Raw genomic sequence first — 18,450 nt, forward strand, 5'->3', positions numbered from 1 at the left:
TTGAATCTGGCACAGTCAATATTTTGACCATCTGTTGGAAAAGCAAGAGGCAGCTGTGATGAGATTACAGCTGCAGTGAATAACTTATAAACAAGTGTGTCTTCAGAGTTTATGTACATGTATTTAATGCAAGCAAGAATGTACAAGGAAAAAAAAAGTGTTACAGTACAGTAAAAACAATTAAAACATTGCCATAAAAGTTCAAAATAAAAAACTCTCCAAACCACTGATATGGGTTTCTATGGAGCAATATGACACAAAAAGAAATTCTGCACTTCAATCAACAAAACTCCTGAAACACTGTTTGACATGCTTCAAGGTTTGCTTACAACTGAACCTTGTTTTAAAAAAGGTTCAGATTCCTAGTCTTTCCAATTCAGCTGCACCATCTTACTTTCAAATAATAGTTGGGAGGAATTCAGTTAACACAGGAAAAACAATAAATAAATGTCCATTCTCTGACAGTGTGGAAGATGTGGGAGAGAGGCTGCATGCAGAAACATCACTGTAAACCCGTGGACAAGATACTGCCAAGCAGAGCACGGTCCTTCAATGCATTCTCTACATCCTTCTCCTCAATTTTCAGAGATATCTGAAAAAAAACAGGAGGAGAGGTTTTTTTTTTTTTTTTAGACCACACGCTCAACAAGCATGCTAAAGTGAAACTAATGTGTAGGTAAGTTCATATAAAGCCAGCAGTTCAAATGAAGCCAGACGTGGCTTGACAATAACAAATAACTGCAGAGATACCAACACACGTGGGGGGAAAAAAAAAAAAAACCCAAAACAAAAACAAAACACAATAGAACCGAGACACGCGGTTTGTTCGGAAACACGTGCCGCGTTTGGTCAGTACCTTAGTGAGCCGAGCCTCCTTGGCCTTCTTCAGAGAGAAGATTCCCCTGCTCTCCAGTAGAGTACAGAGAGAAAGACACTCTGTCTGTCCGACACCACTGACCTGCCTCTGTGAACAGAGCTTACTGTACGCCTCACACAGCTGCAGGGGGGAGGAGGAGAAACAGAACATATTAGAGGACCACATCACACACACGACGTGAAAACTAATTATGGACGCATTTCTGAACTGGGAGCTGGCTGACAAAAAAAAAATGTGCCGTCTGCCGGTGGTGACCGAGGGCGCGTGTTCTGTGAATGGAGCTCACCTTTCCCAGCTGAACCTCTCTGTTCTTGCCGTTACGCGTAAGCAGCAACAAGCAGCACACCAGGAGTTTCTGCTGCAGGGGGAAACTCTCTCCCTCCCCGCTGCTGCCAGAGGCCATACGATCTCCGTAAACTTCCGACAGAACCTTGGCAACCTGGGGCACGCTTACACGGGACGCTGCAAAAGGAAAATTCACACGCGTGGGTGAGACATTAAACTCGAAAGTCAGAATTCCCCCAGTTTTCCATGACGGAACACCAACCACACTCCAACAGATACAGTAACCCCACTGAGAGCTAAAATTTACAAACTGATCAAACTACACAAATGATGTCCTCCGAACCATATTCTATACCAGCTATTTCAGTTATTTTGTGGAACAGTCAAACAAATAAGATGATCAATATTAAATGTGCTTAATGTCACATGGTAACGGATCTGATGAGTTTCTCAGTCGTCGTTTAAGGAGACAAGCGATACCCACCTTTGCTATCAGCCGCAGGTTCAGATACTTTGCTGCGTCTGTCAGTGGACTCCACTATCTCCACTGCTCTCCTGTCAGAAAAAAAAAAAACACAGAAGACTTCAGAACACAAAAGATGTGTGATAAGACAGACGTATGCTAAAAGAACAGGCTGGAGATAATAATAATGACTAAAAAAAGCTTCTTCACAAATACAACAACTCTGTTTACCTGCACAGAGTGATGCTGGAGAAACCATGAGTTGAAAATACTTTGCAGTTAGGGCTTAAGCATCTATTACTAGTAAGCTCAAGTATCACAATATCACTTTCACTGGTGGGAAAAAAAAAAGCCTTTAATCTCATTCATTTCTGTCTCACCTGCAGATGTCTAGCGCTTTGCGAGCATCTCCTGATACCGCCGAAACTTTTCTGGCACAGAATTGCACAGCTGCTGCATCCACCATACTTTCCCCCGACGCCTGTGTACAGTCAGGAGGAACGAGGGCAAATTACGTCAACGTTCACTGTGGTTCAATAGTCTGAGGTCCACATTCTGAACAGTACCTCGCTAGTAACGTGCTGCTTTGAGATAGCATATCTGAGCCTTCCAAACGCGTGCTGTACCTGTGAGAGTCTGTCCTGGACTATGGCGGCGAGCTCCTGACGCGTGTAGGGAGGGAAGTGCAGCAGCTGCGGACGGCAGTGTGGTTTGGCCTGAAGTCTTGGCAGAATACGGTCTGTGAGGTCTAGAGCATTGGCGATACCTGAGAGATGAGAGGTTTAGAACAGACATCTTTTAACGACATCCAACACCACGACAGAACCGGACAGATTCGACCACGACCATTCGTATGGCGAATTACTGTCTTCCGGGCTTACCAATGAGGCACAGGCGAGATTTGGGGAGGTAGGGCCACTCGAAGATGGTGTAGAGAACATCCTGGGCTTTGCTATCCAGCTGATCCATCTCGTCAAGTACCAACAGACTGCCAGACATACACAGACAAATACATACAGGAATTAAAGCATCTGTAAATGGAGAAGAGCGACAGAATGAGCTCTAGATTCAGCTGAAATATTTAGATGATTAAGCTGCTTACACAGTAGGTCCTGCACTGGTCAGAAATTTATCCAGTTGACCTTCGCTATGGGCTCTGGTGCACCCCAGTTTCTCTGAGAGCAGAGGGAAGATGGCATGGGAGCTGCGCAACGTCATGCAGTTGATCACCACCGTTTGCACCGTCTTCAGCTGATCCTGGATCAGACAAAGTGAACAGAGTCAACCTCTCAATGACAAATTATTGGTCTAAACTGGTCTAATCTGTTCAATACAGTAGAGGACTCTATGATCCCAGAGAGCCAAACACATGTGTCACGCTCTTGAAATATGACTTGATATCAAAGATAGCGCCATATCATATTCCAATAGACATAATGCTGTTTCACTCCTCATATGTATTGCACTCATCTTCATAAACCACTTTGTGTTATGTCTAAGTATATGCTAAATGGATAACTGGAAATGTTATGTGGTATCTAACAGGAACACTTAAGACCATTACATTATAGAATTTACAGTAAGACTTGACCCAAAATCAAGACAAACACACACATACACACACCTTTCTCTCTTGAAGAACACAGTTGAGACAGGCTGTCTTGCCTGTGCCAGGAGCTCCAGAGATGTAAAGGCTGGCAGCCTTGCCAGGCAATACGTGTTTTTCCAGGAATGAGACGATGGAATCCCGCTCTTGCTCACGGGAAAGCAAGCGCTCGGGTACAGCTGTGTGCAAAGCCTGCTTCACACTCTGGTAGCTGGTCTCTAAAGGTGTAATTCATGTACAGTTAGTAATCGTCTACCAAACTGTGGCTATATTGCTAAAAATTTTTTTTAATATTCCTCTCAACAAACTATAATTGTCGTCAAATGAGGCAAAGACTTATTATTAAAAAAAAAAGATAAATAGCTAAGAAATTAAATTAAGTGTCAGATGCAAACAGAGCAAAGACAGTGAGTCTTACAGAATTTTACTCCAATCAAAGAGCATCAAATGCACAATTTTTGCACTCTCATTCCTGGACAAAAACCCATCAAAGCAACATGAATAAGCATTACAACAAACAGAACTTACTCTTTTCTGCAAACAGTCGGACAGCGGGAACCTTTCTCTCAGGGAGGGGCTTCAGGTTTGGGGTTTCCTGGGAGCGTTTGGGAGAGGGGCGGAAAATTGGGGAAAGGGGAACTTTAGGGGAGGAAGGGGTGGAACGTAGCGGTGACCCACACACAGGAGTGTTTTCATTCAGTTTGCGAGGTGAGCTCAATGCAAGACGGCTCTGCTTAGGTGGCGAGCCCTGCAGGTTGGCCGGGAGGTTACAGCCATTCTCATCTCCTGTAAGGAAGGGAACGGCACAGATGTTTACATCACATGCATTCAAAGAGGTTTGCTTGCTGATCCTAGTGCATTAACTGACCCATATAAAAAAAAGGCAAATGATTTAAGCAATTACACACAAACTGGGTAATGCATGTTGCTAAACAAATATGCAGTGAGAGTCATACAAGCACGATGTATGCTCAGTTATAACGACTAATGATGCTGATAGGAGTTCGAGCATATAATCGTTATTTTTTAGCTACCTATGCGTTTTCGGGGGCTCAAGGGTATCCTTGGGGACAGGGCATGGCTTTGAAGCGCAGCGTTTCTGGGAGAGAGGGGTGTTGTCGGGATGTCGACTTTACTTTCCGAATCCGTCAGCGGTGAACTTTTGGTGCGGGAGACCACCCTGCACGACTTGCGTTTAGGAAACTGAAGAGTGGACTGGCTCTGGGAACGGGTGCTGGGCATCGTGTAGCAGTCTAAAAGAGGGCAGAAAGAGAGGAAGGTGCCTTTAAGTATATACCGCGTAACAAAGAGTGCTATTGCTGAAAATATAATAAATATGTTAGCATCGCGTAGGCTTGTGCTCATGCTGCCAGCTTACTTTCGAAATCAGACGTCACTGCGGAAGTGTAAATCTCTCCAGTATTTACACCGTGCTAGCGAACAAAAGATTTAACACCACAAAATAACGTATGCCTGCTGAGTCCTCCTGTGTCTTTAGATATGCAATTAACAGTGCAGCTCAAACTGCAAGCCAGCACAACTGAGCCCCGCTTTATATCGTCTGAAGAACAAACGAAGCACACATATGGCGCCAACTCTGGGCACAGCAATAGCAAGCCAAATTGCATTAATATTAAATTGAGACCAGTGCTTTGGGTAAGTTAAGGGATAAGACTACGACACTGGTTTAATTTAAGGAAAATAAACAACACAGATTTCAGGGTTAAGTTACCACTCGCAAACAATCGACAAATTGTCGCAATCTACACAGCTAGCTGGCTTCGAGCTATTGCAGCTATGTCAACAATGTCAGCACTTTTCTGTTCAAGGAGTGATTTCGCATATGCGTTTTAGCACAAGTACGAATAAAGTAATGTTAGATTTAAGTTCTTGTCTCCTGTACCTTAAACAGATCAGATACGATAAGCCAGATACGCGCCATATGATTAAATAAATAACACCAAAGCAATTGCAAAACAGTACGTCCACGCCATTTTAAAGGTGTTATTATACAGTAGTAATTAATTCAGCTGAAGTAGTTCTTTGATTTTACGAAGTTTCTTACCTGATGAGAAGTCAACCTCTGTTATACCTTGAGCAGCAGATGAGCTTTGTGAACTCGCCTATCCCGGGGTGGACTCTCACAATCAAACTAGCGCCTAAACACTTGGCGCCACCTAAATCTCATCCAATGGCGTTTCCGCTCGGTGACGTGTGTGAGCATGCTTCTGTTTTGCAAGTCTCATTGGCTACTTTTATGAAAGCGGGTTGTCCACCACCAATAGAACTTTTTAAAAGTCAGTCATTGGCGGGTAATTTTTCAGTTGACACTCGCTTTAAGAAAATTGCCGGGAAAAACAACACAGCACTTAATCGGAGAAAAGAATTTTCAAAGGTTCTTAACTCCATTTCGGGCGAAACGTTATTGTTGACTGCATTCTTAGTGATGGATAATTGAAAATGTGTCTGTCACACGCTAAAATAATTCAGCTTTAGTATCTACGTAGGAAATAAACGTTCTGATGAAAAACGTAACCTTGCATTTTTAAAAAGCTGTGAAAATCATAAGCCCACATAAACGCAAATCATTCTGAAACTAAATAGGTTATTATAGGGTTATTGATCCCGCCTGGACTGCAACTGTTTGGCAGGAAGTTATACTTCAAGGGTATAATGTTTTCTATTCAGTATAATACCCTAACATCAAACTGAGATTAGACATGTTTCACAACCACAAGTATTTTCCCCAAATCATTTTATTTGCTCCACATCATACACCACCGATGACAGGACAGTTTAAAAAATATACACTTTGAATCGAGTTCCACAGAGGGGCCTTCAGGAGTGGGCCAGTAAGTGTTCATTATCTAAACCGTAATAATAATAAAAAAAAATTAGACACATAAAGTGATCCTAAACCTGCATTTAGTAGCATCCTCCTCCCACACAGTGAAGACAATTCAAGATCTTCCATATGTGTGAACAAAAAAAAAAAACATGAAGTGTTTCACGGGAAACAAACACAGCGCATACGTCAATCAGACCTGTAAAGGTATGGGTCTGCCCTCGACCTCCGTCCACAGTCAATATATTGTTTTAGATTATTCTTAAAATCCTCTTGTCATTTCCTATGATACAAGATTGTACAAATAATGATAAAAAAAAAAAAATCAAGAGCTATATTTAACATTTTAATATGTAGTGTAAATATACATCAGTTCTTGAATTTGTAATAAAGTTTAATTTCAGTTTTTGTTTTTAAAATACAATTTTGTCCTCATATGTGGTTTAAAAGCAATGGTACCGACTTGTATGACAAAAATGTGTGCAAGGCAAATTCCAGCCAGAAGAGGTCACTGTTTGAACGACCAAGAGGGAACAGGAACAGGAACGTATTTCTTCAGTTTCACAATAGCTCTTTAGCATTTAATTCATAACATATCAGGATCATTTCCAAAAGTAAATATGGCAAGACCTGGTACAAAGATCACGGCAGACTCAAGTGGCACTCGTAAATCTAGCCGGTTGCACATCTTCTGGCCAGATTTCTTTTGGCGATTCTGTGAGACAAGCAGCCAAGAAAATACAAAGGTCCAGAAAGTTACATTCTAGTTACAACATGTGCATAACAGCAAAACAAAATTCCTTTCTTAACTGAACTAACAAAACATCTGAGTGACCTACAAAGGCTGACAGTACTGAAATACAACAGCTGGAATGTTTCTAGTATGAAAGAGACCAAACGGGAAGTTGTTCTACAATTCGATGCTGTCATACTGAAAATAGGGGAAACAAACATGATTGTCAATGGCTATTTTTCTAGTTACACTTTAATAAATTTCATTTATGCCATACCCCTCTCATGACACGCAAAAAAAAAAAAGTAATGATTAACATAATGTACTGGCATCCAAATGCATTAAACAATTCAAACTTGAGAAGACAGAACCTAACAAAAAATTGTCAAAATGGATTGAAAACAACAACTTCACATTGATAAACGACCTTAATTCTGGATATTTCACAACCAATCCCAACACAAAGAGTAAGGTGTCTTACAGACATGTGGAATAAGGAATGCTTTCCTTCCTGTCCAAGTATTCCTGTTTGGTTTATCCTCATCATATGAGACCATAAACATCCAAACTTGTGAAAATGAAACTATGAACTGCCCTCAAACGGTTGACATTTGGTGTAGGAACGCATTAAAAATTTCCACTAACAAGCATATAACACAAGGAGGTCATGCCTTTCAACGCAAGTGTAATAGAACTCCGACAGACGACATATATAAGCCCTTTCCTTTTGCCATTCCTACTTCACGTTAAGTATAAACGCATAGAAAGCGTAGAGAATACAGCTTACATAATCTGACTAAATATTGCATTATCTGAGCCGTATTCAAGTCCTGATGCTCACCAGATGGTAAACATAATCCAAATGACAGACTGCCAAACTAGTGATATCTCACATGCATTGACAGCTGTAATATTTTTAGATGTGGATTAAACATGCTCCAATCTGGCAACCCAGCATCACACGTGCATCTAACCCCACCAATGTGGCTGTACTCATCTAGCTTTTAATTCTCGACCTGTTCACAGTGCATTAAGCCTGCTATCGGACAGAAGAGGAAGGAAAATATAAAAACTGTTCTGTTTACCAATGAATTATTACAGGTAGGCATTATATGAACTCATACAAGGAAGCAGATCCACAATTTCAAAAAAAGAAAGAAAGAAAAAAAAGGCAGATCCCTTGAATGTACAGTTTGTGCCAATGATTCTCAATGCAAACACGCATAAAATCAAACAAAATTAGTGATAAATAGAATAAGAAGAAAATGGCATTCTTGGTCCAAGACAAGCTGAGCATGGCACAATGAGACTGGTGAAAGATTGCTTTCGTTTTTGTGTTATATCCAGAAATAGGGGACTCATAAGATTTCTTTCATTCTAAATAAGAGGTGACTGACTGTGTGTTGTCCATTATCCAACTATGTCACAAAAAAAACAGCTGACAGTATTAGTGTTAATCTATCCGTACAGAATGAATGGAAAAGCAAATGTTCACAGTGAAAATTCATTCTGGATTCCCTTAAGCAAGATAAACCATCTCTGACTTATCAGTAAAATAGCTTTGGTCAACAAGTGTGTGAAAAATCAAGAAAAAAAAACAAAAACCTTCCCCAAAAAAGCTTTGGCAGTTATGACAGAGATGGTGGAATGCATGTGTACTGCACTCGTTGCATGCGCTGATTTGCTTTGTTCAGCCTTAGTCTTTAGGCAGATGCTGTATTTTTATTGTGTGCCATCAGCTCTCTGCTATTGCACAGTGATGTCTGGTCTAAAGGGTTTTCCATCAAGTCAGTCTGAAGTGTTTTGGCTTGCAGAGACGGATTGGAAGTGAGAATTGTCATTGTAGTGTGATTGCTCTATTGCTGAGAATTTTCTGTGGGGTGTGTGTGTGTGTGTGTATTTGTGTGTGTGTTTTAGTGTATGAACATGTACGTATTAGTGTACGATCTAAAGTCTGCTTGTCCCCAGTCCTTTGCTCCTGAGCGTAGTTCACCTTCCGACTGGAGGCAACGGCGGCGCTCCCCTGACGTCAGCTACAGACAGGGAGAGAAGACAATGGCCCAGTCAACAAATATCCCTCTGATCTACAGCCACTCACCCCACACCCACAACTATCAATGTGACACTGACGAAAAAGAGAACAAACGTTTTTTGGTTTTTTTGGTGCAGACTGTGAAATGTGTTTGCATCTATGCTCTGTTCAGTCGCACTCACTGTCTCAGATGATTTTTTTTAATGCAGACTTTTACTGCAATGTCTGCACATTTTACAGCAGTCAGTTCCTTATCCAGTGGTTGTTTCTCAGGCAAAATTGATGAACATTTTGTTTCTGAATGTGTTCTGAAAATCCCGGTGAGATAAATATTTGAAGTTGATGGACTGAAACGTTTTTGCGTTTGGAGTACAAAAATGAATCGTCTGTTTCTCATTTTTGAACCTTAATTCATCATGGCTGTGTGTGGTGTCGGGTGACAAGGTGGGTTTAGTTTGGTACTTACGTTTCTTGTTCTTGCTGGGATATACCTTCTCGAAGTGTTTGTACTCCTCTGGAGGGGGGAGGTCCTCCAATGGGTGGAAAGAGTACTTGGATTCAAAATCATCTGAAAAGGCATAGTCAAGAAGTGCATGTCAGTCATAAACAAGTAAACAGTAACATATTGTTTCTGTAACAATGTTAACTAAATGCATTACAAACAATTTTTTTTAATTATACACTATCTCAAAATTCATTTTACACATGCACTACTTTACATGGCAGTCAAATACATAGTATGACATTTCACTCCTGAAATGGTGACATTGAGTGTACAAGTCCATGCTGTCTGGCAATGACCTCATACCACATTACTATTCCTAGAGTATTTATCTCAGTACGTCATCTCTGATGCTCATTGTTTGCATGTGTAAAGAGGAACTGAGGGGGTGGTATTTGAATTACTGCAAGGTCATTTGAATAGAGTTATTCTGAAACCTTGACAAAATTCAAAAGGCTGAGGATAAATTTGATGAAACACAGACAGCCAGGGGAATGAATGTTTGGCTTTCTAAAACATCTAATTTTTTTTTTAAAAAGACAGGCAGATACCTCTTTACTTGCATTTGATTAACTGATTCACTGCAGCAATTAATAACAAACTAAAACATTCAAGAAATATCTGAGAATTAAGCAGTTACTAAGAATGACTGGAATTCCATACATCAGCAAAAGGACTTCTTGCTTATTATGCTCCAATTCTTCCCCATTCTTGGGTACCTTCTTGGTTACCAATAATACCAATGGCTTGACAAGAAAGGTTATTATTCAAAACAGAATGTGCAAAACTGTGTAGACATCAATCAGATTACACAGGATAGGTGGTTGGATGGCCATTTTCTGAGCTCACCTATGGCGTTCTTGGATGTGTGTCCGTTGCGCATGGGTGGAGGGGGTGGTGGCTGTCCAGAAGGTGTGCGGTTGGGTGCAAAGGAGGGTGGAGGCGGCTTCATCCGACTAGGAGGCTCAGAAGATGTTTGCAAGCTGCTACCATGCATGCGATAGGGAGGAGGTGGAGGTGCATCTCTAGAACCATTGCGGGACCCAGATGAGGTAACATGAGGGGCTGTGTTCAGACACAAAGAAGAATATAATTAAATGACCTCTCACAACATCTTAACACTTACATTTATGGATGAAATCTGCAGCAGATTACATGTTCTTCCAGTTTCCTACATACAGTATACTGAATGAAGCCTTCTGTGATCATATTTAAAATGACAGCAAGGGTATCAGGTACTAACAGGAAAATACTGAAATTAGGAAAACCCAGCCCTTGGCTGTGCTGTGAATGTTAAAACTGCTAGAGAAACTGTACACCGAATACATCCTTTATAGGGGCTGCAGGAACAAGGTCTGTTGAATTCAAAGAAAAAACAAAAAGCTTTGCCAGATTTCTCTCAATATCAAAGAGCGAATAACTTCTGGGACTTTGTTGACATTGTTGAACAGTTGCAGTCTGAAATCACATTACTGCCACTTTTTTTTTGTTTTAAGCAATCACTGCTAATCAGAAATGACCTACAGTTTGGTGCTTGTTTATCTTAAGTTTGCTCAGCACTGACTTTTTGACTTTTAAATTCACTGAAGTAGAGGAGGGAGAGAAAAAGAGAGAGAGAGAGAGAGAGAGAGAGAGAGAGAGAGAGAGAGAGACGGCTCTCTCAATTTTCTTTCTTTTTTTTAAGTTTTATGATTTTTCAACACAGAGTTAGTCTTGTCACTGATGAAACTCACTTTTGAACTGGCTTTATAACTGTAACAATGTATGCTGCTCTGTAAGTCAGAAGAGCTTACTTCCTGGATGCCCTCCATTATGGGCAGGTTTGTTGTTGTCCAGGTGCTGTGTCCTGCGGGAATATTATTTAAGGTGGAGAACTCACCTGTCTATCATTTCATTTCCTCCCTCTTTACATGTGTTGTCATTTAAGTCAATGTCATCCAAAGCGTGTGGTTCAAAGGAAATGACATTTTAAATCAACTTTGTAAAAACACTTTGATGCCCACTAAATGCTGCCCAGACAAGTGAAATCCATTGGCTCTGTACTTATACAGACTAATGATCAGGGCTATAGGAGTAAATAAAGTTGTCTACATAACAGAACACTGTCAGAACTGAGGTTAATCATCATGACTATTCAGTAGATTTATTTCTATAACATACTATAAAGTTAATAAAGTGTGAAAAAGCCTTTATCAGTGATTACAAGGGAGTTATTTTAGGTGAGCAATTTGCTCCACACTGTCCTCATTGTAATTTACGCATTACAGTATGCCCCTCTTCCCACCTCCACAGTAGCACTGGGCAGTATCAAGGTATTACGGTATACCGGGGTATTCAGAAATCCCAAGGTATGATTTTCAGTACTGTCAAAAATACAGACGCCCCTCTCTCTATTAAACTGATTCAGAAATGCTGTATTGGGGTAGGGTGACCAGGTGTACCGCTTTACGTTGTACTGCACAGCATTCTGACCCTTTGTCCCGCATCCCGCATATTGAGATAACGTCCTGCATTTTCACTGGTCAACTGGTTTTGAATTGTCAGAAATAAGAACACATGGATGGGTTCTTTAATCTGTCCGGGATATGAACCGCTTATGCCGTTGCAGCATAGTTTCTACTCTATTTAACAGCACTACGTCAAAAGCAGCAACCTGGCTCATACAAATGCAACATAGCCAAACTTTTCTAAAAGCCTGGCTTTCATCCAATGGCTGAGAAGAGAGCACTGGGGCCGGTGAACTCCTCTGCTACGTCACAAAACTTTGCAGATATGAAGGTAAAAGCTACCAGGCAACATCAAGGCAACAAAGAGAGGAAAATGTCCTTTTAGTAAAGAATGGGCCGCGACATATTCCTGCATGTCCTTACTTAACTTTTTCCAGTTAAGGCATAGTAAAATTATATTAGCCTACTAGTCTTGATATTTTATGCTTCCGAGCGATCTCACATATGATTGCTCTAACATTGCAAACAACTTAGGTTGACTGACGGTGTCTGATACGCAATTAGCCTACTTACAATAAACATCTATACTTTGTCCTGTGGTCAATTCCACAGCACACCAGTTAGGCTATAAACATTCCTTTCCTCTTACACAACTATATAGAAAAATAGAAAACGAAAGTAAGCTGTACAACATGAAAAAACAAATGCGCATATGGAATCGATATTCATTATAGAGTTGAGTAAAATTACTAGGGCTTTTAGACAACCTCTGGCCGATTAATTAACAGCTGATTCACTCTCTCACTTTTTTTTTTTTACTACACAAATACAGTCATATACTGTACATCCCGGTGAAATGTCAGGAAGGTATGAACGTATGAAAAACTAGATACTGCCCAAGCCTTCTACACAGTGGCGACTGTATTACTTCAAGCAATTATAGCAGTTTTCAATTCCTCAAAACCCTGCACAATAATTTATTTATTATGTGAAAGCATACCTAATTGGATTCAGAAAGAGTTAGTTCATGTTCTTGTTACCCTATGCTGCAGAACTGATTAAGCCAGAACATGAAATTCTGGTACAGTGAACTAAACTAACTCCTAAAAACTGACTATGTTGAGCCTGTTTTGTGCCACGGCTCTCAGAAGAATGTGGCTGAACCAGAAGGCCTACAAACAAATACTGAACCAACCAATCAAAATGCGCATTCTGCACACAGTTGCTCCCTCTGACCAAAAGTGCTTTGTGAAAGCACTCCGTAATCATTCAAATGTGTCAGTGATTTGTCTTCATGGATGGGATTTTGTTCTGAGAACGTTCTACGCATGCTGGAAAATTTCCACTAATCTGTGGGGAGGTGTAAGCTCAACAAACCTAGCTTTCATTTTTAAATTGTGCAGGTCAAGGTTTGCTTTTGTACTGTTATGTCCATTAACCAACACAGTGAGTTACTACAGAAAATTCTTTGGTCTGATGTTTTCAAATACAACATCTGGACAGGTGCATAAAGCATTATCTTTTAAGTTTTTAGTCATTAGGAGAAAAAGAATATGGGGATACAGTTCAAACAAATGTCGCTAAATCAGCATTTCATACAGGATGGTGTCACAAGCACCACCTAAATGATTTAAACAATCAAGTGTGGTACTACTGAAATGAATGATGCTTTACCCGATTTTCGTCCGGGAGGGTCTCGTGCAGGAGGGGGGGGTCGGCTGCCCTGCTGAGGTGGTGGGGGAGGAGGTGGGCCTTGGAAGCGAGAGTTTCCACCTGACTGATGCCTCCTGTTGAGCGAGTTGCGTCTTTGTGGAAGCTCAGGGGCTGGGTCTCCATTAGCAACAGGTTGGCGGTAAGGAGGTGGGGGTGGGGGTGCGGAGGAGGAAGAAGAGGCAGGGCGAGAAGCCGGGAAGCTTCTGGACGGACCGTCCACTCTGGAGTGGGATGCGTTATGCCCTTTCTGAGTTGGAGGTGGTGGAAGGGGTTTCTCCCGGCTGTTGGTAGGCCCTGTGACTTTCTGGTGAGCGTTTGGTGCCCCGCTCCCGCCTCGAGCAAAAGGCGGGGGAGGAGGTGGCGGGCCTCCAGAGCCGTGTCTCGCGCCTCCAGAACTCCCCGTGCTGGAGGGTTTGGATATATCTGGCAATGACGGCCTGTGGGAACGCGACTGCGGCGGGGGTGAAGAGCGCTCTCGGCCACCTTGACGACCAGGAGAGGAATGACCGCCAGGAGGCCGTGGGGCTGCAGGACGAGACCCGGGGGGTCGTAACGCTGACCTGCCCACTGTGCCGTCTGCATGGGGACAGACATATATGACATGAAAGAGTACCACAGGTCACACTCTCATTTAAGCACGGGTTTTAAGAGTGGACACACAACTGGCCACAAATGTATAACTTGGACCACTAATCAAGAGGTAATACACAGCTGTAATATTATATGAGCTAAAGCTGAACACAATGAGCATGCTTTACACATACTCCACACTCGCCTCCAACTGGTCGGAGCTTTGGAACTCCTCCTTGAAAGAGGCCTCCCATTCCCTTTGGTGCACCACCGAAACCACCTCCTCCTCCTCCTCCGCCTCCACCACCACCAGCACCGCCGCCTCCTCCTCCTCCTCCAGATTCTATTGTAAAAATAAAAACAAAATGTTAAATTACGAAAAAAGTGAAATTCCTTGATATTATCCTCAAGTTAAATGCATATTCTTAACCAGGATTCTTTCAGTTATGCTGTAGATAGACAGTCTTCCATGTCTTAACTCTCATGAACTACAACGAGGTTACAAAAGAGGGAAACTTGGATGATAATTATAGAATAGCACACACTATTGGCAGAGTAGGGTTATAGACTATTTTGTATTGTACATTATGAAAAGCAATATCAACACATACCAAATTAAAAAAAACTGGTCAATAATGTAAAATAAGCTACTGTTTGAATAAACATGCACCTCAGATCTAGAGACTGCAAGTGGGTAAAAGAAAAAGGTGAAGCAGGATAAGAGGCAGAAGTGCCCTCTGTCTCTACTGAATCTAGTCAACTTACTCTCAATTACTGGGGCACTTCTGTCATTGACCACTGCAACTTTCTTGAGCTTTGCCCCCTTGCATATGTCTGACAGCAAGGCATTCCTTCCTTTTGCCTCATCACGATTTAGTTTAGGTGGAGTTGTGTTTGCCTGAGGGAAGAAAATGGGAGAAACTAAATCAAAATACAAATAATATCTTGGCATCCAGAAGCCGAGGACTGTTACAAACACAGATGGGCGATTATTTTTCTTCACTGCAGGATTAGACACGGAGGACAGGCCTCGTGTATTCACAATATATGCAGCCAAACATGCGACAATTTCACAGGTTTTCAGTTAGCCATCAGTTTACCTGACCCAAAACATGGAGCAGAGTTTTAAAGAAGGTCGTGAAAGTAATATCGCCTAGATTGTACAAAATGGTGACAAAAATGAGGTCTAAAACAAGCTGAACACTCCGTGACAGTATTCAAGCCGTTTGAGGGAGATAAAAAAAATCCTAACAGTTCTGAGCTGCTGCATCATGTGTTCGGAAATAAAAGTATAATCCAAGGGTTTTATAGCAGAGGATGTTACTAAACTGTACGAACCTGGTTAAATGTTGGGGGTGGAGGAGGTCCAGGGGGTGGGGGTGGGGGTGGAGGAATGGGCATTCTGGCGTTGTCCAAGGGCAATACCAGTCACCTCACTGTGTCTGCTCAGGGTCAGTATGTTCACAAAAGCTCTGCAAGACAAGCACACATCACTTCAGTTATAATCACACACCTGTGATTGTGATTATAGTGTGTGGAAAAACACCGTGTAACCAGACGCTTTTCTTAACAGCGCAGCACCAGCCTCTTAGTAATCAGTTACTATTTATTGACATAAGTCTTTATAGAAGTACTCAAACATATCAACAAAATCACCAGACTCCTTCAGCTAAACATATTTTTACCTTTAGGCTACATGAATATGACAACTGTGTGTGTGTGTGTGTGGGGGGGGGGGCACTTATATGAATTATGTCTAATTATAAAAAGTTAATGATTCATGAAGAACAGAGAGGAAGCTGTTGTTCTCTGGAGACTATACTGAAGCTAGTTCCTCCTGACCACTGATCACCTGAATTCAGGTCACAAGGCCTTCCCAAACCAGTTTGATAGGATCTGTGATATTTCTACAATGCAACAAGGGCCATTAATGTGAATGCTGGAGCAGGTTTACACAAGACAACACAGACAGTTAGGTAAAGCAAGACATGAGGTGACACCAAGCATCAGTAAGAGTGGAATGTTACTGAACAGGCTTGCCAATGACAAAACGACAAACGGAAGAGTGAGGTGTGAAGACATGAAGAAATGTAACTGGTCCAAACTAAAGTCAAATCTGTATTTTATGTGGTACATTTCCACGAATGTTCAAAATGTCAACATTAAATATATATACACACACACACACACACACACACACACATACATACATATATATATATATATATATATATATATATATATATATATATATATATATATATATATTATATATATATTATATATATATATATATATATATATATACATACATATACACACACACACACACACACATATACACATACATACATATATATATATATATATATATATATATATATAAAATTCTTCTCTTACAGAGTGACTGAGCAGTGACTGATTCTCTTCCAAAGGAGACTATATATCAGATGTCTCCTCTTTACCGCCTGTGTGGAGTCTGCTCACAACTAGTGTGTGCATGTGTGTTTAGAAATAAATTATTTCTACCCCTGTAGAACTCCAGTAACAGTTTTCTTAAGCAATAGGCTAAATATCCACTTTACTGACAAGAAAGGTCTAGTGTATTGTCTTGGGAAAAATAAAAAAGTTAAATTATTTTGGCACAGGGTGTTAAATTGAACGGAGTTAAAATAATCAACATTAACCTCTAAGATAAGCATATAAAACACAATCTCTAATAAACAGAGAGAGAAAGAAAATATATAATGCAAATCATGCTTAAACAGGTAGTCTAATGTCCTCACCAACATGGTCAGGTTGTCAGGGGGTAAAAAAAGTTTTTTATTTCTTCACTTTTCCCCTTACACCTTTTTTACCGTGACACCTAAGCTGTTCTATGGTCACGGTAAAAAAAAAAATTATATAAATGAAACTCTGGGGTAAATTACTTAAATTAGGATGTTTTATTTGTAAATCCAGACAGAATCTTCAGATGTCTAAACTCCTCATAATACCCCTGAAGACTGAGCAGTGATTAAACTTTCTTCATACTCTGCATACTCTGAAAATCTGCAATTACATTGAGAATGTCTGAGCAAAAGAAGTGAAAGTCCTTTACAAACCCAAATCATAAAAATGCCTGCGAGAACAAGGAAACGGAAGGTAAAATCCCAACTTCTAAAAGTACTGACGTTATACAGTAAGATTATCGATGCAACAGGGACAGTGACTCTGATCAACAAGGAAAACGTAGTCTGAAATGAATCAGTCTAATGCACAATGTACCTCGAACCACTGGCGTATAATTGTAGGACAAACCAAAGCTGGTTTTCTTTTGAGAACAACAAAACTGCAAAATAAACATCAACTTCGTGAGCCCAGCGTTGACACAGCTTTCGACAAACTTAACTTCTTTACAAGCCCCAGTAAGGAAGAAGTCATGGCTGTTTATGTGACTGTCAATACTATCAAGGTGGGCTTGTGGCCTTCAAAAGTACCAAGTTACTCGGGAGGAAAAACCTGAAATGCGCCCAAATCTAGCTGCATGATATTGCTCTGTCGAGGAGAAAACTTTCTAAGTAATACTCCAAAAAGTGAGACAAAATTATGGAGAGGAGGGAGAATGTTTGATGCTGACATTAAGTTTACATAGAATATTTCTGCAAAAACTGAACGGAAAAACTTTTCAGAGTCATCTGTAACTTAAAACTAGGTTTGTCAGTTTCTTACCTGTCCGGAATAGGTGCTCCTCTCGGCTTCAACAACATTGATTGGAGGTAAAGAGTTGCAAATACAAAGACGGCAGCAACATTGATCTGTTTAACAAGCTACAAAAACGAAGTAACAGACCTACAAGTACACTTTGAAACCAAGTCACTGTATGGAAAACAGCATTCTGACAGTCCCTTGCTATTTTTTCGACAGCAAAGACAGACTGGCGGTTGTACACACAGCAGCTATTTTACGTATAAGGAAACAATTTAGATTCATAGGACAGACTAGTAAGTTAAAAGCTGCCTTTGCCGAATAACCAATTCAAGTTATATAAACTTTCCTCCCAGTGGCTTCGTCAGAACGCTGGTACTTCACTTCTCAGTGCGTGGCTCTTAACGCTGTGGTTCCAAGAAACCCGGAAATTGTATAGTCCAAACAAAATGGAGGCGGACTACCGAACATCTCCGAGTACAGCCGAGAGTGCGTTCCACGAGCAACATAAGTAGCGACGTCCCTCAGGTGAATTCTGTGGGTGGAGGCTGTAGAGCGGTGTACACTCCCTAACTGTTCAGTTCTTGATATTGATACATGACACCCTCATATTAAACCATTGTTGAATGAATTCATTTAAGTTACCAGATGTACTGACAAATACAAGTACAGTACAAAAGTTATACGGGT

At 40.9% G+C, this 18,450-nt stretch overlaps 2 protein-coding genes across 2 annotated transcripts; both read right to left on the reverse strand.

Annotated features, from left to right (window-relative positions):
- Positions 1–502: 502 nt before the first annotated feature.
- On the reverse strand, positions 503–4,473 carry cdc6 (cell division cycle 6 homolog (S. cerevisiae)). The gene is made up of 11 exons (XM_030772058.1): positions 4,266–4,473; positions 3,760–4,017; positions 3,244–3,449; positions 2,728–2,876; positions 2,507–2,613; positions 2,252–2,391; positions 2,006–2,106; positions 1,647–1,717; positions 1,164–1,339; positions 857–997; positions 503–592 (listed from the first exon to the last, which is right to left on the reverse strand). Exons 1-11 carry the CDS (start codon positions 4,471–4,473, stop codon positions 503–505), a joined length of 1,647 nt encoding a protein of 548 aa, XP_030627918.1.
- Positions 4,474–7,114: 2,641 nt separating this feature from the next.
- wipf2a (WAS/WASL interacting protein family, member 2a) lies at positions 7,115–18,118 on the reverse strand. Its single transcript, XM_030771213.1, has 8 exons — positions 17,785–18,118; positions 15,412–15,545; positions 14,839–14,971; positions 14,279–14,416; positions 13,465–14,079; positions 10,193–10,408; positions 9,308–9,409; positions 7,115–8,842 (listed from the first exon to the last, which is right to left on the reverse strand). Exons 2-8 carry the CDS (start codon positions 15,472–15,474, stop codon positions 8,799–8,801), a joined length of 1,311 nt encoding a protein of 436 aa, XP_030627073.1. The 5' UTR covers positions 15,475–15,545; positions 17,785–18,118; the 3' UTR covers positions 7,115–8,798.
- Between the last annotated feature and the right edge of the window lie 332 nt (positions 18,119–18,450).

The sequence above is a fragment of the Chanos chanos genome, chromosome 4 (assembly GCF_902362185.1).
Source record: "Chanos chanos chromosome 4, fChaCha1.1, whole genome shotgun sequence".
NCBI lineage: Eukaryota > Metazoa > Chordata > Actinopteri > Gonorynchiformes > Chanidae > Chanos > Chanos chanos.

Excerpts from the sequence above, each read along its gene's own strand:
- cdc6 (XM_030772058.1), bottom strand. The coding sequence starts at position 4,473 with ATGCCCAGCACCCGTTCCCAGAGCCAGTCCACTCTTCAGTTTCCTAAA. Across the intron at positions 3,450-3,759 it reads CCGACTGTTTGCAGAAAAGA|AGACCAGCTACCAGAGTGTG; the intron begins GTAAGTTCTGTT and ends TTACACCTTTAG. Across the intron at positions 2,107-2,251 it reads TCCAGGACAGACTCTCACAG|GCGTCGGGGGAAAGTATGGT; the intron begins GTACAGCACGCG and ends GACTGTACACAG.
- wipf2a (XM_030771213.1), bottom strand. The coding sequence starts at position 15,474 with ATGCCCATTCCTCCACCCCCACCCCCACCCCCTGGACCTCCTCCACCC. Across the intron at positions 14,972-15,411 it reads CACCCCCAACATTTAACCAG|GCAAACACAACTCCACCTAA; the intron begins GTTCGTACAGTT and ends TTCTTCCCTCAG. Across the intron at positions 9,410-10,192 it reads CACATCCAAGAACGCCATAG|ATGATTTTGAATCCAAGTAC; the intron begins GTGAGCTCAGAA and ends ATGCCTTTTCAG.